We start from the raw sequence: 24,618 nt of genomic DNA, 5'->3' as shown, positions 1-24,618 counted from the left end.
ATTGGCGTTTATATAATGCATGGCTAGAATCGTAATGGTGAGGTACAGAAGTACCTTCCTTGGTCAAATCGATAATCGAAGTTGTCATTCGCCATGTTGAATCCACAGAGTTTCATCTACACACAATACCCATAATGGCACCGCGAAAAAAAAGTTAAGAATGTTTGCTAATTTATAAAAATAAAAACAGAAATACCTTAAGTATTTACGCCCTTTGCTATGACACTCAATTGAGCTCAGGTGCATCCTGTTCCCATTGATCATCCTTGACGTTTCTACAACTTGAGGCACTCGTGGTAAAGTTGTTTGGACATGATTTGCAAAGGCACACACGTCTATATAAAAAGGTCCCACAGTTGACAGTGCACACCAGAGCAAAAACCAAGCCATTAGGTCAAAGGAATTGTCCGTAGAGCTCCGAGACAGGATCGTGCCGAGGCACAGATCTGGGGTAGGATACCCCAAAAAATTTGGCAGCATTGAAGGTCCCCAAGAACACAGTGGCCTCCTTTCTTAAATGGAAGAAATATAGAACCGCCAAGACTCTTCCTAGAGCTGGCCACCCGGCCAAACTGATCAATCGGGGAAGGTCACCTACCTGACCAAGGCCCAAGAACCCGATGGTCACTGACTGAGCTCCAGAGTTCCTCTGTGGAGATAGAACCTTCCAGAAGGACAACATCTGCAGCACCCCACCAATCAGGCCTTTATGTAGAGTGGCCAGACGGAAGCCACTCCTCAGTGAAACACACGAGAGCCCGCTTGGAGTTTGTCAAAAAGGCACCTAAAGGACTCTCAGACCATGAAGAATAAGGTTCTCTGGTCTGATGAAACCAAGATTGAATTATTTGGCCTGAATGCCAACCGTTACATCTGAAGGAAACCTGGCACTATCCCTACGTTGTAGCTTTCGTGACAGCATCATGCTGTGGGAATGTTTTTCAGCGGCAGGGACAGGGCGACTAGTCAGGATCAGGTAAAAGATTAACGGACCAAAGTAGAGAGAGATCCTTGATGAAAACCTGCTCCAGAGCGCTCAGGACCTCAGACTGTAGCAAAGGTTCACCTTCCAACAGGACAATGACCCTAAGCACATAGCCAAGACAATGCAGGAGTAGCCTCGGGACAAGTATCTGAATGTCCTCGAGTGGCCTAGCCAGAGCCCGGACTTGAACATCTCTGGAGAGACCTGAAAATAGCTGTGCAGCAACATTCCCCATCCAACCTGACAGAGCTTGAGAGGCTCTGCAGAGAAGAATGGAAGAAACTCACCAAATACATACCCAAGAAGTCAAGGCTGTAATTGCTGCCAGGTGCTTCAAAGTGCTGAGTAAAGGGTCTGAATACTTATGTAAAAGTTGTTTTATTTAACTTCTTCGGGCTTGGGGGCAGTATTCAGAAGTTTGGATGAATGAGGTTCCCAAAGTAAACTGCCTGTTACTCAGGCCCAGAAGATAGGATATGCATATAATTGGTAGTATTGTATAGAAAACACTTAACGAGTTTCCAAAACTGTTAAAATAATGTCTGAGTATAACAGAACTGATATGGCAGGCAAAAACCCGAGGACAATCCATCCAGAAAAAATTAAAATTCACCCTTGAATGCTATGGCTGTCAATGGGAATATAAAAAGGAAGACCTCCCAGATTGCAGTTCCTAGGGCTTCCCCTGAAACTGATGCGCCAATGAAACTGATGTCAACAGTCTTTAGAAAGAGTTTCAGGCTTGTTTTTTTTTAAATTAGCTAGAATTTGTAGTTTTAGTAAGTGGCTCCCATTTTGGCTGTAGTGTTTGTTGCGCGTTCCGGTGAGTGCGAGTACTTCGTTATTTATCTCCGGTAATGGTCTCCGGTATTCTCCGTCTTACATTTATAGTTTATTTACATAATAGGGTACCTAAGGATTGATTAGGAAAGTTATTTGATGTGTTTGGAATTAGTTTATTGGTAACTTTAGGGATTCATTTGTTTGCATTTTGAACGAGGGAAACCGGTGGATTACTGAGTCTAGCGCGCCAATGAAACTGACTTTCTTTTGGATATAAAGGACTTTATCGAACAAAAGGACCATTTGTTATGTAGCTGGGACACTTGTGATTGCAACCAGATGAAGATCTAAGGTAAGTGATTTATTTTATCACTATTTCTGACTTCCGTGACACCTCTGCTTGGTTGGAAAATGTATGTAATGCTTGTGTGTGCGGGGCGCTGTCCTCAGATAATCGCAAGTTGTGCTTTCGCCGTAAAGCCATTTTGAAATCTGACAACGCTGCTGGATTAACAAGAAGTTAAGCTTTTAAATTATGTATGGCACTTGTATTTTCATGAATGTTTCATATTACGATTTCTGTAATTTGAATTTCGCGCTCTGCAATTTCACAGGATGTTGTCGAGGTGAGACGCTAGCGTCCTAAAGATCAGTAAGAAGTTAAGAAATTTGCACAAAAAAATAACCTGTTTTTGCTGTGTCATTATGGGGTATTGTGTGGAGATTGAGGTGTCAGCATGTTTCAGCAGAACTGAATGAGTGTGCTCGCATATTCCCATAAAACCTTCACTTGAAAAAAGGGGGAAAAAGCAGCAATAGTACCGTTTATTCATTGAAATCCTGTAGCCAGTATACACTAACTCAAGTCACAATTAATCTAAGATAACTTCAAAATTAATGACATTTGAGTTTTTGCAGATCCTCTGCAAAAACTCAAATGTCATTAATTTTGAAGTTAAACTCCACATTACTTTGTAAAGTAATTGCATTACTTTGTCATGCAATTTTACATCTAAGATGTAGTATTTCTCCAAAAAAGTCATGAAGAGTCAACTCACCTTGAATTACTGACTTTTTAAGAATCCCTACTGTTGACCAATCACTGATGAAGAGGTGTAGAATTCAGCTTACCCCAAGAAAGGTGCCCAAACAGTGCAAAAAACCCTTACTGAAGTCCGCCACAATATATGCACAAACTCCTCCGAACTGTTTTGGCTGGAAGACGTTGATCGTGGAGAAGACAGAAACTGCTAGTGAGTCGGGTGAAGCTAATAGTACCGAAAGTGAGAATGAATGACGAACAACAAGGAACACGAGAAGTAAATCTGTGGTGGAAAATTGGAAACCACCAGACTAGTTTTTAGTCTGAGTAGTGGTTTTGGATCAATGCTACTTGGGAAATCTGGAATGTGTTGGAGGAAAGTAGTCGGTGAGAGTCACAAGTGGTTGTCTTATTTTTGATGTGTGTCCGCAGAAGTGTTAAGACTCAAAGATATCGGAGTGGAATGTTTCCTGTAGAGGTCGACCGATTAATCGGAATGGCTGAATAATTAGGGCCGATTTCAAGTTTTCATAACAATCGGAAATCTGTAATTTTGGATGCCGATTTTGCCCGTTTTTTTTTCTCGCACCTTTATTTAACTAGGCAAGTCAGTTAAGAACACATTCTTATTTTCAATGATGGCCTAGGAACGGTGGGGTTAACTGCCTTGTTCAGGGGCAGAACGACAGATTTTTACCTTGTCAGCTCAGGGATTCAATCTTGCAACCTTACGGTTAAACTAGTCCAACGCTCTAACCACCTGCCTCACGAGGAGCCCGCCTGTTACGCAAATGCAGTAAGAAGCCAAGGTATGTTGCTAGCTAGCATTAAACTTATCTTATAAAAAACAATCAATCAATCACTAGTTATAACTACACATGGTTGATGATATTACTAGTTTATCTAGCGTGTCCTGCGTTGCATATAATCAATGCAGTGCACATTCGCGAAAAAGTACTGTCGTTGCGTCAACGTGTATCTAACCATAAACATCAATGCCTTTCTTAAAATCAATACACAGAGGAATATATTTTTTAATCTGCATATTTAGCTAAAAGAAATCCAGGTTAGAAGGCAATATTAACCAGGTGAAATTGTGTCACTTCTCTTGCGTTCATTGCACGCAGTCAGGGTATATGCAACAGTTTGGGCCGCCTGGCTCATTGCGAACTAATTTGCCAGAATTTTACGTAATTATGACATAACATTGAAGGTTGTGCAATGTAACAGCAATATTTAAGACTGATGGATGCCACCCATTAGATAAAATACGGAACGGTTCCGTATTTTCAAACGTCACTCGCGTTTCGAGGGTGGCTGTTGTCGATGTGTTCCTGGTTCGAGCCCAGGTAGCGGCGAGGAGAGGGATGGAAGCTATACTGTTACACTGGCAATACTAAAGTGCCTATAAGAACATCCAATAGTCAAAGGTATATGAAATACAAATCGCAGAGAGAGAAATAGTCCTATAGTTCCTATAATAACTACAACCTAAAACTTCTTACCTGGGAATATTGAAGACTCATGTTAAAAGGAACCACCAGCTTTCATGTTCTCATGTTCGAGCAAGGAACTTAAATGTTAGCTTTCTTACATGGCACATATTGCACTTTTACTTTCTTCTCCAACACTTTGTTTTTGCATTATTTAAACCAAATTGAACATATTTCATTATTTATTTGAGGCTAAATTGATTTTATTGATGTTTTATATTAAGTTAAAATAAGTGTTCATTCAGTATTGTTGTAATTGTCTTTATTACAAATAAATTAAAAATTAAAAATGATTTTATTGACGTTATATATTTTAACTTAAGTGTTCATTCAGTATTGTTGTAATTGTCATTATTACAAATAATATTGGTCCTCCAATAATCGGTATCGGTGTTGAAAAATCATAATCGGTCGACCTCTAGTTTCCTGTACGGATTTTTCGTAGCTGGGCACCTATCAAGGGGGCTATTTGGGGTGGCACAAGGAAACAAGGCAGAGGATATTACTAAAGACATTGATGGAGTGGTTGGTGCACATCAACTGACATGTATAGTGGATGGAAAAAAGACATTAACCTCTTCCATGCTAATGGTCTTTGATGAAGAGTCTCTCCCTTCTCATATGTTAGGATTCATGAGATACCCTGTAAGAGCTTTTGTGCACAAGCCCCTTCAGCAAAATAACTGTAGAAGATTTGGTCATGTGTCGAGTGTGTGCAGAAGGGAAGAGTATTGTATGCCAGATGAAGTGAAACGCTGCAACTGTGAAGGTGAACATGCACCTGAATTCCTGGAGTGCCCTGTTAGGGTGAAAGAGAACGAGGTGGCAAGGGTAAGGAGTATCCAGCGTGTTTCTTATCTGGAGGCATTGAAAAGATTGAAAGGAACAAGTGACAGGGAAGAAACAATGATAGTAGAGACACCAAGACCAGTGAAGGGTTCTCATCAACGGAGGGATAGTGAAATACTACATGTTAAAAAAAAGTGTAGTTTATTATTTATTGCAATGGTCATAACCTGTACAGCACAAGCGGAGAATAAGAAAATTGGAATCATTGAATGCTGCATGAGGTTTTTGGGGTCTCTGTGATTTCCCAGCTGAGGCTGTGCAAAAGATCCTGTTGGTGAATGTACTGCCATAGGGATGTATTTTGGAGTGGACTGTGATTGAATAAGTGGGATGGGTTTTTGTATGATGTCGTTGTCCCCCTTTCCCGCAATGTTTTTTTTAGTTGCTTATTCAATACCCCTTCCAACTGGTGGCGGTAATGCACCATTAACATTGGATGCCAACCGCCGTTAAACCCGACTGTTCTGACTGGGAAGCATGAGGACGCCTTTAAGCGACAGCTTATGCCTGGAACCGGCCCTGCTCCTTTAATCCAATATTGGGCTGTTTAGCGGAGATCTGTACATAAAGTGGCGCAGGAAGATAACAAAAAAAATACATCTAATGACAGCTGTTCTACGAGTGGTCTGAAACAAGCGTTAGATTCCGAGCGTTTAAGTGCAACGTTAATAACGATGGTTATGGGAAACACCGGGCCCTGGATCAATATCTACTTAAATGCATGCACAGCTATATTGCTAGTTTACTAAATAGTCAGCATGCGCACATTTTTGAAAGTCTTAAACTGCGCGCCGAACAACTTCGTGAGTCAGCTAGCTAACATTAGTTAACTAGCAAGCAAAACAACCCAGGCAGCTAGCTAACAAATGGGTGTGATAAAAAGTACGAAATAACTAGTTTCTAGCTACGCAACTGGTTGGATCACAATTTAAATCGAAACTCACATGGCTATTAAATGTTTACTAATGTAAAACTGATTGTGCGCCAACTAGCTAACGTTACCTAACTTTAACCTGCACCGCGGTCTCCTCCTGTGCCACCAATTTGAGACTTAGATCAAGCGTAGACGTTTACAACATTAAAACAATAGCATACCTGTTTTTTTATCGTTTCTCTTGAATAAAGGAAGATCAATGTTGACTTATTACCTTGTTTCTGAAGGTATACGGGTTGTGCCCGTTTCCAACCACGAAGTCGGTAGCTACCTCACTGGTTGTGTATGAGATCAATTTTCACAAATTCCAATATCACTTCCTTATCCGTCCGTTGTGCTATTTCCGCTTCCGTTACTTCATGTTATAGCTCATGAAGTTCATTTAAAAAACTGTTTCATAAATGTTAATTTTCCACTTTCCCATATTGTATAATGTAAATCTACTTATAATAATAATTTAGCAAATAAATCTCAACCTTTTGACCTAGCATACTAGGTCATTCCCAAACGATTTCGAGAAAATTAACAATTTAAGAATAATGTTTCACTTCTCCAACCCCAAACGCCGCCCGGACTGTTTCACGATGTTGCGCTTCTGGGTTTAGAAACTCTGTGGATACACTTTTACGCCTCCGACACTACACAGTAATTGCGTCTTTTTTTAAAAATTTTTTTATTTATTTATTTATTTATTTATTTTTTAAAATTTTATCCCCTTTTCTCCCCAATTTTCGTGGTATCCAATCGCTAGTAATTACTATCTTGTCTCATCGCTACAACTCCCGTACGGGCTCGGGAGAGACGAAGGTCGAAAGTCATGCGTCCTCCGAAGCACAACCCAACCTAGCCGCACTGCTTCTTAACACAGCGCGCCTCCAACCCGGAAGCCAGCCGCACCAATGTGTCGGAGGAAACACCGTGCACCCGCCCCCTCGGTTAGCGCGCACTGCGCCCGGCCCGCCACAGGAGTCGCTGGAGCGCGATGAGACAAGGATATCCCTACCGGCCAAACCCTCCCTAACCCGGACGACGCTAAGCCAATTGTGCGTCGCCCCACGGACCTCCCGGTCGCGGCCGGCTGCGACAGAGCCTGGGCGCGAACCCAGACTCTGGTGGCGCAGCATAGCACTGCGATGCAGTGCTCTAGACCACTGCGCCACCCGGGAGGCCGTAATTGCGTCTTTTAGCGGGCAGAAACTCCGCCATGGTTCATTGGACAAAGCCCATGAGGAAAATTAATGGCGGTTTTGGATAAACACATCTTATACGTTTTGTTCTTTGAGATAATCTTCATCAGCAAATGGTCACTGTGAATTTTGAAGAATTTAAGTAATAATAAAAACAAATCACAAAGGCTTCATAATTCATAAAGGTCATGTTAACTGCTATCTCATAGAACAAAAAGCATAATATCTCCTAACCTCAGACCATATTTTAGGCGTTTATTCCAAAACCGTATTATGTCCCCATTCATTTTGCGCATAGGGATGGCTGAACAAACCGGAGAAAACATATTTCCGCGTTTTAGGACTACAAGCTGGCGAGCTCTATCGCCATCAGCTGCCAGCGTTGCGTGATGTCCAACGGCAGTATCCAAGCTCAATAATCACTGAGGTTCAGTAGAGCCCCTCAGTGGTGGTGTCATAATACCCATAAAAACTTAGCGGTCAAACAGGGAAATGGTTCCAATTGTATTTCAACCATTCATTTTGCCCATAGGGGATTTTAGAAACTTAAAATAAGGGCTGTTTCGTGTAGGCTTACCCTGACATGACATTTTGATAATAGAGTTTCCCATGTCGGAGGTGGGGTTATGGTATGGGCAGGCATAAGCTACGGACAACAAACACAATTGCATTTTATCGATGGCCATTTGAATGCACAAAAATACTATGACGAGTTCCTGAGGCCCATTGTGAGGCCCATTTTTTAAAAGTATGTGGACACCCCTTCAAATTAGGGGATTCAGCTATTTCAGCCACACCCGCTGCTGACAGATGTATAAAATTGAGCGCACAGCAATGCAATCTCCACAGACAAACATTGTCAGTATAATGGCCCGTACTGAAGAGCTTAGTGACTTTCAACATGGCACTGTCATAGGATGTCACCTTTCCAACAAGTCAGTTCATCAAATGTATGCCCTGCTAGAGCTGCCCCGGTCAACTGTAGGTGTTGTTAATGTGAAGTGGAAACGTCTAGGAGCAACAACAGCTCAGCCGCGAAGTGGTAGGCCACACAAGCTCACAGAACGGGACCATCGAGTCCTGAAGCATGTAGCGTGTAAAAATTGTCTGTCCTCGGTTGCAACACTCACAGAGTTCAGAACTGCCTCTCAAAGCAACGTCAGCAAAATAACCGTTTTTCGGGAGCTTAATGAAATGGGTTTCCATGGCAGAGCAGCCGCACACAAGCCTAAGATCACCATGCGCAATGCCAAGCGCCGGCTGTGTAAAGCTCGCCGCCATTGGACTCTGGAGCAGTGGAAACGCGTTCTCTGGAATGATGAATCTCGCTTCAACATCTGGCAGTACAACACTACCTGCCCGAATGCATACTGTAAAGTTGGTGGAGGAGGAATAATGGTCTGGGACTGTTTTTCATGGTTCAGGCAAGGCCCCTTAGATCCAGTGAAGGGAAATCTTAACGCTACAACATACAATGACATTCTGAACAATTCTGTGCTTCCAACTTTGTGGCAACAGTTTGGGGAAGGCCCTTTCCTGTTTCAGCATGACAATGACCCATGCACAAAGCGAGGTCCACACAAAAATGGTTTGTCGAGATCCGTGTGGAAGAACTTGACTGGCCTTCACAGAGCACTGACCTCAACCCCAAGAACACAATGGCCTCCATCATTCTTAAATTGAAGAAGTTTGGAACCACCAAGACTCTTCCTAGAGCTGGCCACCCGTCCAAACTGAGCAATCGGGGGAGAAGAGCCTTGGTCAGGGAGGTGACCAAGAACCTGATGGTCACTCAGAAAGAGTCCAGAGTTCCTCTGTGGAGTTAGGAGAACCTTCCAGAAGGACAACCATCTCTGCAGCACTCCACCAATCAGGCCTTTATGATATAGTGGCCAGACAGAAGCCATTCATTACTCAGACAAAAGACACATGGCAGCCCGCTTGGAGTTTGCCAAAAGGCCCCTAAAGACTCTCAGACCATGAGAAACAAGATTCTCCGGTCTGATGAAACTAAGATTGAACTCTTTGGCCTGAATGCCAAGCATCACATCTGGAGGAAACCTGGCACCATTCCTACGGTGAAGCATGGTAGTGGCAGCATTATGCTGCGGGGGTGTTTTTCAGCAGCAGGGACTGGGAGACTAGTCAGGATCAAGGGAAAGATGTACAGAGCAAAGTACAGAGACATCCTGGGTGAAAACCTACTCCAATCAAGTTGCAGAAACATCTCAAGGATGATCAATGAAACTGAGCTCAATTTCAAATCTCAAATCAAAGGGTCTGAATACTTACATAAATAAGGTATTTATTTTGTATTTGTTTTATACATTTGCAAAATTTTCTAAAAACCTTTTCTCTATGGGGTATTGTGTGTAGATTGGGGATTTTATTTGGTTGGTTCATTTTAGAATAAAGCTGTAAGGTAACTAAATGTGGAAAAAGTGAAGGGGTCTGAATACATTCCGAATGCACTGTACATACAGAGAATACATAAGTGACAGCTACAATACTAAGCATTCTTAGCACCATGAGAGCAAATCTACAGCCAAGCCGCAAAATGAATGGTGACAGCTACTAGATTTAGTTATACACAGTTGAAGTCGGAAGTTTACATACACTTAGGTTGGAGTCATTAAAACTCGTTTTTCAACCACTCCACAAATTTCTTGTTAACAAACTATAGTTTTGGCAAGTCGGTTAGGACATCTACTTTGTGCATGACACAAGTAATTTTTCCAACAATTGTTTACAGATTATTTCACTTATAATTCACTGTATCACAATTCCAGTGGGTCAGAAGTTTACATACACTAAATTGACTGTGACTTTAAACAGCTTGGAAAATATCAGAAAATTATGTCATAGCTTTAGAAGCTTCTGATAGGCTAATTGACATAATTTGAGTCAATTGGAGGTGTACCTGTGGATGCATTTCAAGGCCTACCTTCAAACTCAGTGCCTCTTTGCTTGACATCATGGGAAAATCAAAAGAAATCAGCCAAGACCTCAGGAAAATAATTGTAGATCTCCACAAGTCTGGTTCATCCTTGGGAGCAATTTCCAAACAACTGAAGGTACTACGTTCATCTGTACAAACAATAGTACGCACGTATAGACACCATGGGACCACGCAGCTGTCATACCGCTCAGGAAGGAGAAGCGTTCTGTCTCAGAGATGAACGTACTTTGGTGCGAAAAGTGCAAATCAATCCCAGAACAACTGGGAAATGCATGTCAGATCTACATGGGCAAATAGTAAAATGCATTGTGTTAATATTTTTCATTATTGTAAAGTATTCATGCTTGCAGAATGTCAAGGGAATTTAATAGCATACCTAACATTGCAATACATTGCAGACCCATACGCATGCGTAGATTGAAATACAAGGCAAATATCACGATTTTCACAGCATTAAATATGTATTAGCTAATACATGAATGATACTGACATGTTGAATAAAACTGTTCCCTACACTGGAATCGAAAATAATGCTAACGTTACTGTACTGTAGCCTGCATCACGTGCACACGATTTCACAACTTCACGTCTTATCCCATACCAGAAAGCTCTAATCTAAGCAAAAGTATGCATTAAAATAGCTACGATTGTAAAAATATTGAAAATGCATTTAGTGCCTTCCGCTACTTGCCCCCAGTCTCTCATTGCTAGTTGAGACTGGCTAGACATCGGTTTGGCTGACAGTGTTTTCAGCGGTTTCACTTAGGTGAGACAATTGAGACAGGAGAATGCGCTCTGCTACTGCCTGACACCACCTGAGCAAAATTTGAGTTGACTTTAAGGAATTAATCATTATAAAGGGATGCGTTCGTAAATCCGCTCTGGCTATCTACGACTCCAGAGCGCAGAAATGTTGAATATGTTGAACACGTTGAATATGGCCGGTGTCAGTAAACGTCGGCAAAAATGTATAATTAAATTGTTGCCAGCAGCAGTTAGACACCAATGTTCTGGATAACATGGAAACAGCCTAACCATCTCTGCTAGGGCGAGTAAAATGGCGCCGCTTGGTTTGCTTAATATAAGGAATTTTAAGTGATTTATACTATTACTTTTGATACTCAGGTATATTTTTGCAATTACATGTACTCGTGATACTTAAGTATATTTAAAACAATACTTTCACTTCATGTAGTATTTTACTGGGTGACTTTCACTTGAGTAATTTTCTATTCAGGTATCTTTACTTTTACTCAAGTATGATAATTGGGTAATTTTTCCACCACTGGGTTTTCTCATGTGTCTGGAAGTAGCTAGCATGCTAGCCAATTAACTTGGGCGCTTGACTGCCGTTGTGAGGTCAGAACGCTATCAACCCTACTCGCCGGGCAGAGCGTCCAGTGTACGCTCCGAGAGCGCAACGCTCTGAATTTACGTAAACCCAGAGCACACTCCAGATTGAATGTACAAACACAACCAATGTCATTAAATAAAACTAAGTAATATACACAACTGAAATATTTTATTTCATAGTAATTTCCTATATGGACCTAACAGACAATGCAATACATTGGCAATTGAATGTTCACTATTTTGGGATTTTGAAGCTCAAAACATGTAATTTCATAATGCATGTGTACAAAAATAATCAACTGAAAACCGTGATTAAAAAAAAAAAGAATCTAACCAAATGCGAACTCAAAAAGCACTAATCGCTCAGCACTACTAATCAGGTATGTACCTTCTACATCAACTGCAAGCATTCACATGCTGCAAACAAATTAAGAAAATAAAGGAACCAGACGAAGTCATGTCAAATCTTTAATGTATGTAAATAACAAATTATAATCACTGTAGACAAATCCAGAGTCAAAAGCAACAACGACTTTCTTTACACACAGTAATAGGCAGCTACTTGATTTTATTCAATAAGGAAAATAAACTTAACATCAGTGTGTCTGTAATGGTGCACGGCCCGCATCCTCACTGGTCAGATCCCTCAACCACATCTATTTGGTGATGTTGTTTCTGGGGAAAGAGGAGGATTACAGACAAAGCATATTAAGAGGGAAACAGACAGTAGTGTGAAGAATAACTAGGTACATACTCAGTTCACATTCTCCTTAAAATTAAAAACATTGAAATGAAATACTCTGAGCTGTCACTTGCAACCCTGCTCTGTGTAATCCACGGATGGGAAACTGATGGGGTTGGGCCACAAAAAAAAGGGGGTAAAGGGGGATACATTTAACCCAATCAGAACTCACGAGGGACCGCAGTGGCTCGCGGGTCTACGTTCCCACACACGCAGTCAGCCAGCCTTTTGGGGAGCCCCAAGTGACATTTTGTTGTAAAAAGTTGTTTTAGAGTTCCTTTCCTGCACATTTACACATTTTGCCATGGGCGGAGAGAAAGGTTTGCAGTTGAATGTAACTGAGTGGGGGTGACTAACTGAATCAACAGGAGCCCGCCGGTTGGTCATTTTACCATGAGTACTACAATTCAGATAACTGGCCGCTAGACTAATTTACCTTTTTTTTTTTTTTTTGCAGACACGGGCAAATTGAGTATCAGTCAGTGACTGACATGAGAGAAACTGCTGATGCACAACCAAATTTCAAAATCGCACCTTGTGTATTCTACTATTCATATTCTCAACAGTAAGTTGAGACCCCGACTGAGTTCCTACAAAAAGGGGGGTGCCAGTTGCCCATCCCAGGTTTAATCAATCACAAAAAGTGTCACTGTAATTAGACTAGAAATACATACAAGACAGTGTGAAAGAAAGGAAAAATAAAGAGGTTGGTAAAATACTCACGCATTCATGCTCTTCCCACTCCCACTCAGAACAATGTAGGGGGTTTTCTGTGACTTCTGTTTCTCCTGAAGCAAAGCGACAGTTCCTAGAGGGGTATCACTACTGCTCATCTTCTTCAGCAGCTGATAAGAGACACGTGGGGGGAGAGGTATTTAAATACATACTCGGTCAAACCACTGACTAGACTGGAAGCTTGCTAGGTCATATCCTCAAGGACTCAAATTGGGCAAGCCCTGCAACATGAATTTTCTAGTAAGGCCTGAAAATAAAGTGTTATTCAATTGAAAGCCATATGCGATAAAGTATCAGAGAAAGAAAAAAAAAGTTCAGATTTCAGTTCAAATAAATAATAATCTTTGAGTGAGCTTAGTTAGACATACCGCTTCCTCTTCCAGCTTTTTCATCCTCCTCTCAGTCTTCATCTTGCCAGACCCCTTCCCATGGAACCGATGTGAGAGCTGCCGGAAAGCCTAGAGAAAGAATAGGGCTAGCGTGAAATATTCTCAATGAGCACCATTTACCTACATTAAAAACAGCAATTGACACATTTGACAAAATCATCATTCTGCATGTCAATGATTTTAAGGGAATTTTAAATAACAATGTACCTCTTTGGGAGTGAGCTTCCGTCCAGATTCATCCACATACTCAATCTTGACGTCTGGCTTGTAGGCGTCCTTCTCCTTGAAGTCCTGGGTGAAGCCTCTATATTCCTCCCTTCGACTGTACTTGTCATCTATAGTCCTAGAGTTGGAGAAACAAGGATAGAGTATTCCATGGAGGCTAACGTGTTTTCATACATTACACAAGAGCAAACCAGGCTTTGAGCCCCCCAAAAAAAGGTAAATTACTAAATACATGCCATTTTATTTATGTTGTAACTTTTGCAATGCCTGAGAAAGTGGTGATTATTTAACTAGCATATAAGCACAAAAAGTAGAGGTAGCTCACATCTTGTCCTCAATGCTGTAGTTATCATTGGGCAGGGCACCGGTAGGTGCACGGACACGGGATATCTTCTGCATTTGAGTGTCCAAGAGACCTAAGGGAGAGAAGAAGAGTATGAGAGCATGAACGAAACTATGGAGATAGGAGACAAGAGGAATAGATAAACAGGACAATCCTTTTCTAAACAAATACTGTCAAAGTGGGGCTGTCTACCCCCAATCTCTTACCCTTATTCTTGCAGAGTGCCAAGGCAGCAGCCAGCCCAGAGTTGACAATGGGTTCTTCATCCAGGATGGTGGTCGAGGCTGTGGCGAACTACGAGATAGCAGAGGCAAGTCAAGCACATCCAGCTGACACATTTTCACTTCAGTAGTTCAGGGGGAAAAAGCTTTGCGTATTCTTATGGGTCATGGTATGTTATTCTCTATATTACCTACTAGAGGACAAAATGAGCACTACTGGTAAATGCATGAGACTACAAGGATGACTCACATCAGGCTGCTTCTGCTCCTCATCCACATTGACGATGCTCCAGCCAACATTCTCATCCCCATCGGAGTCTGAACCGCCAGCGCCATCTCTCTCCGCCTCCTGCTCGAAATCCTACAACAGAAGAATACAAGAGACAAACCAGTGTTCAAGCGCAAACACACAGAGCTCATGGTTATTTCAATTCTCCCTACTGAGCACATTAGAATACAATTGGAATCGCTTCCTTGTTCATGAGGTGGTCATGTGGCAATTCTAATGATGTACATCTTTTTAAAATGTTTTTAAAACAGTTAGCTATAGCCTGTCTCTTGCACTGTACCCACCATGATGTCCTCCTGGTCCTCTCGGTTTCCCGACAGGCCGTAGGTGGGGATGTCACCCAGAGTTCTGCAGAACTCAGAGGTGGCGTTGAACACAATGTTCAGGTTGTTCTTGTCTTCTTCATCGTCACTGTCGTCCCCTCTTGCAAGCCCTCGGACCTGCTCTGCCACCTGAGGGCCAAGAGAGTGAGAACAATGTTTAAACATTTATTGGTGATTAAATATCACAACAGATTTGTTAGTAATCCACTCAATATTGCTGTTTTCCATTGTCAAAGGAGAGATCCTATCCAGTATACTGATCTTTGGACACAGTGATATTCTAGGATCGTAAAGAGGAACAGCTCTGAACAGAATGCTCACACCTTTTCCCCAGAGTTTTTGAGCAGCTGTTTCTGTTTCAGTTTTCGCTGTTTCTCCAGCTGCTTTTGCAGCTCCTGCTCTGCCTCGTCCTCCTCCAGCACAGCCGGATCAGGGGGGGTGAAGTTCTCTGAAGGAAAAATAAAGAGTAAGTGTTGTCATAATATTGAAGTAAACCAGGCATGAGTGAACCAGACATGCATTTAGCTCATCACTAAACCACTAACAGATGTCTCCCCCACCATCGTCACTGATGTCCATGTCCGCCATCCTGATGTCATCTGACTGTTGGGGTACATCTAGTCCCGGTATGATAACACGCTCCTTCACCCCTTCCTGGCCCTCCTCATCCAACTGCTTGCGACCCCGACCCCGAGCCCTGAAGAAGAGAGAAAGAGTCAGAAAAAATTATAAAATAAAGGCTACTCTGTCATTCAGATTGAAGCGAAGCTGATGGGAGCAGAACCTGGAGCCAAAGTCGGTGTTGCGTGTGTCGTCTAATTGGAGCTCATCAGGCAATGCCTTCTCCTTCTTCCTGATCTTCCTGACGCGCTGCTTGGTCTTCTTAAAGCCCACCTATAATAACAAAATAAGTAAGAACCTGCCTGTGAATAATGACAACAATTAATGATAACTCATAGTGTGTGAACAATTCTCAAACACACAGACTTAATATTCAAAAGAAAATGCATTCAAGCATTACATCTGAGACAAGAGCAAACATATCCAAAGGACAGCTTCCAAGGCCCTCTCCAGAGCACCCCCTCCCCACAGCCCTCACCATCTCCTGGGGTGTGTAGTACTCTGAGGCAATAGCGAGAGCAGGCATCTCCAGGGACTGGGCCTGGTTCCTCAGGGTCTCCCTGATGGCCAGGAGCTCCCGTTCCCGTTCCCCCTCAGCACAGCCCCCTTTGCTCAGCCGGAAACTCTTCTTCTTCTCTCCATCAATCTCCTCATCATACTTGCCCAGCACAGTGCGCGGCTTGAACTGCAGAGGTGGACATTGGACAGTGAGATTGAATTAAGCGGTGAGAGTGACATGCCAGTATTTCAGAAATAATGAAAAACTAAGTTGACACTGCATTTCTTACCCTAACCATGTCATCCACACACTCTCGTCCTTACCGTAACCATGTCATCCACACTCTCGTCCTTACCGTAACCATGTCATCCACACTCTCGTCCTCTTCATAGGCTTTGTAATCAGGCTTTTTCTTCTTCAACTCCACATTCTTCTCAGCATTTTCTTTGTCCACCAGACCCACATTTACAAGAACATCGCCCCCCTCTTCATCAAGCACACCTGAAAGACACACAAAAGGGCAATGAGTGGGTGGGCATGCACCCCTATTTTTATGATGTGGATCTGGCTTAAGCATGGTCTTCATTAATATATTTGTGTGTTATTGGTAACATTTCAACCTGCTCTCACCTTTGTCTTGCAGTGTAAGAATGACAGTCTCCCCTTCATTAAATGACTCCATCTTGTGCTGCACAGTGAGACCCTTTAGGTCCCGAGAGCTGTAAGCGGCCTATAACAAAGACAAGCATAAGAACATAAGACCTAGAGGCATTCTCTCACATCAGATCACTTGACTCAGTCTGCACAGAATCAAGACATAAAGTGCCCCCCTTAGGGGTAGTGACTTTACAGGGGGGGGGGGGGGAGACTGGCATATTGCCGGAATGCTGTTTATATCTAGCTTGCAATCACACACACAAACCAGTAAGTTAAGCAGTTGAGATATTCAACACGAGAAGATTTGACCTTGTTGGTCTGTCCAAACTCCTCCTCCACCAGATTGCTCACACCAAACTCCTCATCCATCTCCTGCAGAAGCTTGGCCTATAGGGAAAGAAAGGAAATAAAGGAACCAATTAAAAACTGAATACAAAATAACATCATGACTAATACACACAAACAGCTCCCTTCATCTCACAGCCCTCCTCCTTCCCCCATGGTTCCCACCCTACTCACTCTCTTCTCTGCCAGTTCTTTCTCTTTGGCCATCTTCCGGCTCCTCTCAACCCAGGCAACAGTGTCATCCAGCCAGTCTTCTTCTGCTAAGGTCTTCACTTTCCTGAAAACCACAGCAGGAGAGGAAGAGAAAAAATAAATGAATTGAATCACTAACTACTATAGTCCAAGTTGGTTTATGTACAGCCTTCCTGCCATTTAGACCTTACCCCAGTTTCTTATTGAGAAGCCTCTTTTCCTTCAGAGCTGCCAGTTTCTCCCGCATCTCTTTCTGCTGTTTAATGTACACTGGGTTGATCGTCTCTGCAACAATTGGCTGCTCCTTCGTGCCGAGCTCTGGGGCAGCAGACAGGGAGGGGTGAGTCAGTAAAATTACAAATCAGCAAGTCTCACATGACCTTACTACTACAAACATGGTCATCTAGTTCTAGTCAGAGAAGTAACATGGCTTAAGTTTGCCTCACCTTTAGTGGTGTCAGTCATTTCCAGAGGCTTCAGACCAAGCTTGGCCCTCAGCTTGCTGTTAGAAAGAAAACCAGGGAAGAGTTATTCAGAATTGACCACCATCAGTGCACCATCATTCAATGTCTGTCTTTCACTTACTTTGTCTCTTCAATGGTAAGCGAGGCATCTCCACTTGCAGACTGTGGTGCAATTTCTAGAGGAAAATAACAATTTAAGTCAACAACACAGGAGAAAACCTGGCATCTTCGATGTCATATATGCAATAGGTCAGACTATTTAAGCACTAAGGCCCCATATACTGTGGTATATGGCCAATATACCACAGTTAAAGGCTGTTCTTAAGCACAACATAATGTGGAGTGCCTGGATACAGCCCTTAGTCGTGGTATACTGGCCATATACCACAAACCCCCGAGGTGCCTTATTGCCATTATAAACTGGTTACCAACATAATTAGCAAAAATAAATATTTTGTCATACCCATGGTATACATTCTGATATACCACGGCTGTCAGCCAATCATCATTCAGGACTCGAACCACCTAGTTTATAATTTAGTGTATTGCGCACTGATAAGATGTAGTTATGAATGTTTGTGTATGTGGAAATCTGCATGACTGATGTATTTACCTGTGCCCTCACATCCGGGCTCCACTTTTTCTTTCTTTACGCGAGGCTCCCCAGTACTCCTCTCCCCTTTACTGCGACCGTCTCTCTCGGAACCCCGTCCACTCCTTTCCTTCGATCTGGACCGTTTCCTTTTCTCCCGCTCTCGGTTGCTATCTCGTTCCTTGTCCCTCTCCCGGTCCTTATGACGGTGTTTTTTGTGTTCGCGGTGACCACGTTCTTCGGCATCCTTATCTTTATCACGGCCCTTTTCCTTGTGTTTTTTCGACGAACCCATCTTCCTTGTTATGTTATGTAAAAGTGCTTGCTAGCTAGTTAAAAAAAAAAAAAATACTACTAACTTTACCTGACCGTATGCAACAGTTAACGTTTATATTCGCTAGCTAAGGTAACGTGCCAGCGATTGTTGACAGTCAGTAGACGATTAAGATATTTTATTAAGTTATATGGCTAGAGAAAAAACGTAAAACTATAGTCAAAAACATTGCTCGTAAAACCCCATCTCAGGGCAAGCTGCAACAAATTGTTTAAGCAAGTCTTTACTTACGTGTGAACAAAAACACAAATCGCACTGGAAACGAGTGGACGACTTGAGAATGACCTTTTTAAATTTATTTCCGGGGTCAAATGAAACGTCACTTCAGAACAAATACTTTTTGTTGTTGAATGAACTATGTGAGAAAACCGACTCCTGATACTTCCATCTGAAGTACACGAAGTGATTTCGTTTTCCCTGGATTGTGTTGAATAAGTCTATTTGCAGGTAATATTTTTGAGTTATATTTGTGGTTTTGATGATAGCCTACTGTTGTGAAAATACCAACTTCACACTGTGACATTTTGTTTGACACAGTGAAGTAGAGTGAACTAGGCCAATGTTTTGTTGAAAATAAAAATAGAAGAGATAAGGTGAAAAATAATATTTTTAAATAAATAAAAAATGTATTTGCAAGTCTCATGATATATGATATTGTGTCATACAAAATCTATGACTATGTTATTAAAAGTTTGTATTTTCATATACATAACATGCCACTTGAGAATAGCCAGCACAAATACCGTATGGTTAAATTGTAAAAAGCCTATAACAACTATTTCTCAATTTCACATAAATAAATGTGTTTCTATCTACATGTGAAATACAATTATTTATTTATTTGAACATCAAGCAAAAAATTCAACTGACAGTTGAATTGATTTTATTGGAATTGGAATGAAACAGACTTAAAATCTCTTGATGACATGTTCTGAGACAAGTAAATTAAGTAACTTAAGCACAGAGGATTGAAGCTATGGTCACCATTGCCCTAATGGCAGTGGTGGAAAAAGAGCCCTATTGTCATACTTGAGTAAAAATAAAGATACCTTAATAGAAAATTACTCAAATAAAAGTGCAAGTCACCCAGTAAAATACTACTTGAATAAGTCTAAAAGTATTTGGTTTTAAATATACTTAAGTATCAAAAGTACATGTAATTGCTCAAATATACTTAATTATCAAAAGTATAAATCTTCTCAAATTCCTTATATTAGGCAAACCAGGCGGCATGATTTTTGCTTTTTTAATTTTACGGATAGCCAGGGGCTTACTCCAACACTCAGACAATATTTACAAACGAAGCATTTGTATTTAGTGAGTCCGCCAGATCAGAAACAGTAGGGATGATCAGGGATGTTCTTTTGATAAGTGCATGAATTGAACCATTTTCCTGTCCTGCTAAGAATTCAAAATGTAACGAGTACTTTTGGGTGTCAGGGAAAACGTATGGAATAAAAAGTACATTATTTTCTTTCGGTATGTAGTGGAGTAAAAGTTGTCAAAACATAAATAGTAAAGTACAGATACCCCAAAAAACGACTTAAGTAGTACTTTAAAGTATTTGTACTTAAGTACTTTACACCACAGCCTAATGACTGTGGTCTGGTGGTCTAGTTTCTTCAGCATGGTAAGGGTGGACTCTGCAGCCGCCTCCATAGTGTGAGCATCTCTTTAGGGTTTCGCTTATGAACCAGTAGCACAGAGCTGTAAGAACAAGGCTTCTCCCTCTCTGTTTCTGGGAGATCAAAGGTATAAAATCCAGGGTGATGGATGGGGGCCACCCCAAGTCTGTGGAGGCACATGCCCAGATACACATCATCGATGGGGAACAGATGCACCCTCTCTGACACTTGTCTCAGACGCATAGCAAGTGCACCAGAGTACACCACCCCTCCTCCACCAGCATATGGTGGGTATGCACCTTTGTAAAAACTCTCTGAGATATAGTATTTGGTGGTTGGCTGTCGGTTTGGCATTGCATTCTGAATTACATCCCCCACAAATAAATCCTTTATCTTCTCAGTTTTGTTCCTATCTGCGCTCCACATGCCGTTCTCCTCCCTCTGTTTATGCAGGTAGTCCAGGAGAGAACTTGTCCTAACAAAAACATCATCATCACCCTTGAAGACAAACTGTGCCCCTGGACAGTGGTTCTGAAGCCAATGCCAGAAAAGCAGATCTTTCAGGGTCAGGTTAAAGAAAGTGTCCCTGAAGTCCCACTGCAGGATGTCCCCATACTGCTGGCTCTCCAGCATCAGGAGGCCCCCAAGGTCTGGGTGAGGGCCCGTTGTCGAGTCCTGTCTACCCAGCAGAAAGACTGTGCGCACCAGCCCACCTCTCCCCCCGAGCTCCCCCTTCACCCAGCCACTTCTCCCCCATGTTTCCCGGATAGCCTGCCTGTTCTCAAAGTTACCCACCTGGGATTTGATGGTCATTAGCAGCATAGGTAGCTCCGGCCCAGTGCTTTCATTGCCAGCACACACTCTGGGCTGGTTCATGAGGAAGGGGTACACCCTGCAATGCATGGACTGGACGAATGCCCTCATCTGCTCTGGCAGGGTATTGAAGTCAGGTAGGTGAGGCAGCCAGCACTTGTCTGGGCCACAGTCTGAGGAGACCTCCATCTCTGGTGGCTGAGTGCTAATCCTTGTGATCATACCTGCAGTTGAGTTGCCCCTCAAAATGGGGTTATGGCGCCGGTCCCAGAGATGCTGAAGCTGGTTCCACAAAGCACTGTCCTCCAGGCGAAGGTTCCAGAAGGGGCCCAGGGGATGGGAGGCCAGTGCCCCAGAGTTGGCAGAGACCCCTGGGGCAACAAAGTGGACAGGTAGGTGGGGAGGGGAGTAGGATATGGATACAAATATGGACACCATGATATAAACCAGGAGATGTCCCATCATCACACAGGGCATGAGGCAGAGGCACAAGATCGTTCCATTGCATCGGCATCGGGCCATTGGCTGCTGCATGCAATAGGACATGAATAGAAAGAATGAAGAGAGAGAGAGAGCGAGAAATAGAGGAGGGGGGGTTAGCAACTCACTGGCAAAAAAAACATGAGCATATAAACGGGTTAAATGAAGAGCATAAGTAGTTATCAAAATGAGGTACTTTGTTTTATTAATGTGAGACCAATAAGGGGATACAGCCAGTCAGAACTAGAGGCAACTGCAGGTCTCTGAGGGTCAGTGTCCTAGGTGATGCTCCAGAGAGGCTTGTTATCTGTGCTTGGCCAAGGACTCAGAGCATCACACAGCCCAAGATATTTACATCATGTACCTTTCAACACAACATTGATTAGGAAAGCTGAAGGTATACCATGTTTCCTATTCCTCTCAAAGTTGGTGAAAATAAACTAACAAACATCCAGTTACCAGAGATATAACAACTTCCATGTAATACTCATTTCAAGGTTATTAACCCACATAGTTTTGTCTACATTTTGCTATTGTGAATGTATGTTTGCCATCATGAACCCCCCCAAAAGATCAACAATCACATACAACTTAGAGGTTATAATGAATACATTTGGAATAATATCCTAAAGACAAAATGTAGACCTACATTATTAGCTAAAATAAGGTTTCCATTACAACCGATTACATTAGCATACTGTTGTTCATTTTATAACAAGACTAAGGTCAGGAGTAACTTACAAAATGTACTGTAGGCTCAGGCGTGGAGAAGACGTGAGCGTCAGTAGAGGAAAGAAAATGTTATAGAAGATCCATCATTTTGACTATTCGATCCTCTTATGCTTTTCTGCTCCTTTAGTGATGGCTGTAGACTAGGTTTACAGTAGCGTCTTCTAAGAAGTCGAATACATAATAAACTAATATTAAACATCGAATTAGAAAATTAACACCAGCAAAGTACAATAATCGAGCAAGCTGCATAAGTTGTTCATAGGCTAGTCAACATCCCAAGATTTAAGAAAATCATGACGCCTCATTTATCCATTGGTAGGAAAAGGAAAAACAAAATTGCCCATATTCTTTCCTACCGTCCCATTGAGTTGAATCAAAATAATTATATGAATTCTTAGCTTTGGTTAGCATTGTGTTCAATAGGTATCATTCATAGAGCTTGAAGAATGCAGAAGAGGCTCCGCAGGTGAATTCACCACAAGTCAGCATTTGCACGTACGTTATGGATGGATGGCAACAAGGTAGAAGGTAAACCACACCCATAGGCCTACGACATCTGTCACGAGGGTTTGAAATATGAGTCCACCCACCCACCACAAACACAAACAGTCAAATTCCTCCAAGAAGTAGGCTTATTGTAAAAATCATGGTATTTACAATTCACAGACAACCTAGTTTCGTTCAGCATAGTTGTTTAACATATACATTCAGATTTGCATTGTTCTGATTGCAGAATTGTATTTGACTATATGGTTTGATTGATGGATATAGACATAATAAGGGCAGCTTCATAATAATATATCATACTTTTTAGAGGACAACAGCCTATAGAGGACAACATGTCTGCAGCTATAAGGTCATAGGCTAAGTTGAGTTTGAATGTCAAAGATTACTTCAAAATTGACACTTCTTTTCTCATGATATGGATTGTGAACATATAGCCTACTGCCTCAAGCTTCACCACTATCTCTCTTTAGTGTTAACACACACGGAAAACACACATTGTACAAACCTGAATAAAACTCCATTCCTCTAAGGCCATTTTAGTTTTAGCACTTTCGTGTTAACTGCATTGAGGGACACCCGTATCAGTATAATTTCTCTACCCCTTGATTCCTTGCCGGTCTATGGCTCTCCCTCCTCTCGCCCTGTCCCTTTTGCTCACTGAAACCTGCCATGGCCCATTCCCTCTCTTCTCTGACATCATCAGTTTGTATGCAACGATGGAACCAAAAATTGACCAAGGACTGAGGTCCTTGGCAAGGCAACATCAAGTGTTTCCCAGTTTCACTATGCCTGTACCTGTCTACTATTGTTGGCTGGAGATGCTGTTGTCACACAGATCACATGCAGTGGATGTGAGTCCCAGAGTGGGGCTGCTGATTGATCTGCCCCCAGGGTACCTAATCACACCACCCTGCCTCCCAACCAACACTTATGTAATGGTGAACAGGGTGTATCCGGGTTCAGTGAAAATCTGAATCATCAATGGCAATCTGACAGTCCCACTGACTGTATAATGTAACTGTTCGATAATTTCCAAACTGGCACTCATGGCTTGAATGTCCAACAGTCACTGGGGAGAGAGCAGCAGCCTCTGTGCTTCTTCAGAGTATCACTCACTAATGTGCCGTTATATTAATAAAGTATTTTTTTGTGTTGATTTCACCTTCACATGTGCACATTTCCAGTCAACAAAGTCCACAATATATACACTGAGTGTACAAAATATTAGGAACACCTTCCTAATATTGAGTTGCACCCCTTTTGCCCTAAGAACAGCCTTAATTCACCGGGGCATGAAGTACCATGTGTCAAAAGCGTTCCACAGGGATGCTGGCTCATGTTGACTCCAATGCTTCCCACAGTTGTGCCAAGTTGGCTGGATGTCCTTGGTGGTGGACCATTCATGATACACATGGGAAACTGTTGAGCGTGAAAAAGAAGCATTGCAGTTCTTGACACAAACTGGTGCGCCTGGCACCTACTACCATACCTCGTTCAAAGGCACTTACATATTTTGTCTTGCTCATTCACCCTCTGAATGGCACACATACACAATCCATGTATCAATTGTCTCAAGGCTTAAGACATCCTTCTTTAACCTGTCTCCTCCCTGTCATCTACACTGATTGAAGTGGATTTAACAGGTGACATAAACTAATTACTAATGTTTTGTATGCTCAGTGTATATATACTGAACAAAAATATAAATGCAACATGTAAAGTTTTGGTCCCATGTTTCATGAGCTGAAATAAAAGATCCCAGAAATTTTCCATCTGCACAAAAAGCTTATTTCTCAAAAATGTTGTACACAAATTTGATTACATTATTGAGCATTTCTCCTTTTCCAAGATAATCCATCCACCTGGCAGGTGTAGCATATCAAGAAGTTGATTAAACAGCATCAT

At 42.1% G+C, this 24,618-nt stretch overlaps 2 protein-coding genes across 2 annotated transcripts; both read right to left on the bottom strand.

The window, feature by feature from the left end:
- Positions 1–12,040: 12,040 nt before the first annotated feature.
- Positions 12,041–18,856, bottom strand: LOC139552494 (U4/U6.U5 tri-snRNP-associated protein 1-like). Its single transcript, XM_071364288.1, has 20 exons — positions 18,244–18,856; positions 17,752–17,806; positions 17,613–17,668; positions 17,358–17,484; positions 17,149–17,251; positions 16,939–17,016; positions 16,603–16,702; positions 16,328–16,473; positions 15,952–16,158; positions 15,637–15,746; positions 15,413–15,549; positions 15,176–15,300; positions 14,814–14,981; positions 14,491–14,601; positions 14,226–14,313; positions 14,002–14,092; positions 13,659–13,794; positions 13,431–13,520; positions 13,051–13,172; positions 12,041–12,260 (listed from the first exon to the last, which is right to left on the bottom strand). Exons 1-20 carry the CDS (start codon positions 18,515–18,517, stop codon positions 12,242–12,244), a joined length of 2,343 nt encoding a protein of 780 aa, XP_071220389.1. The 5' UTR covers positions 18,518–18,856; the 3' UTR covers positions 12,041–12,241.
- Positions 18,857–19,244: 388 nt separating this feature from the next.
- On the bottom strand, positions 19,245–22,350 carry LOC139552493 (N-acetyllactosaminide beta-1,3-N-acetylglucosaminyltransferase 2). Its single transcript, XM_071364287.1, has 2 exons — positions 22,216–22,350; positions 19,245–21,522 (listed from the first exon to the last, which is right to left on the bottom strand). The coding sequence occupies exon 2, from the start codon at positions 21,514–21,516 to the stop codon at positions 20,179–20,181; it is 1,338 nt and encodes a 445-aa protein (XP_071220388.1). The 5' UTR covers positions 21,517–21,522; positions 22,216–22,350; the 3' UTR covers positions 19,245–20,178.
- Positions 22,351–24,618: the final 2,268 nt, after the last annotated feature.

This window comes from Salvelinus alpinus, chromosome 24, assembly GCF_045679555.1.
Source record: "Salvelinus alpinus chromosome 24, SLU_Salpinus.1, whole genome shotgun sequence".
Lineage (NCBI taxonomy): Eukaryota > Metazoa > Chordata > Actinopteri > Salmoniformes > Salmonidae > Salvelinus > Salvelinus alpinus.
The sequence above is the reverse complement of the archived record's forward strand: the minus strand, read 5'-3'. Positions and strand labels throughout refer to the sequence as shown.

Excerpts from the sequence above, each read along its gene's own strand:
- LOC139552494 (XM_071364288.1), bottom strand. The coding sequence starts at position 18,517 with ATGGGTTCGTCGAAAAAACACAAGGAAAAGGGCCGTGATAAAGATAAG. Across the intron at positions 17,807-18,243 it reads GCCCGGATGTGAGGGCACAG|AAATTGCACCACAGTCTGCA; the intron begins GTAAATACATCA and ends ATTTTCCTCTAG. Across the intron at positions 17,017-17,148 it reads AAGAACTGGCAGAGAAGAGA|GCCAAGCTTCTGCAGGAGAT; the intron begins GTGAGTAGGGTG and ends CTTTCCCTATAG.
- LOC139552493 (XM_071364287.1), bottom strand. The coding sequence starts at position 21,516 with ATGGCCCGATGCCGATGCAATGGAACGATCTTGTGCCTCTGCCTCATG.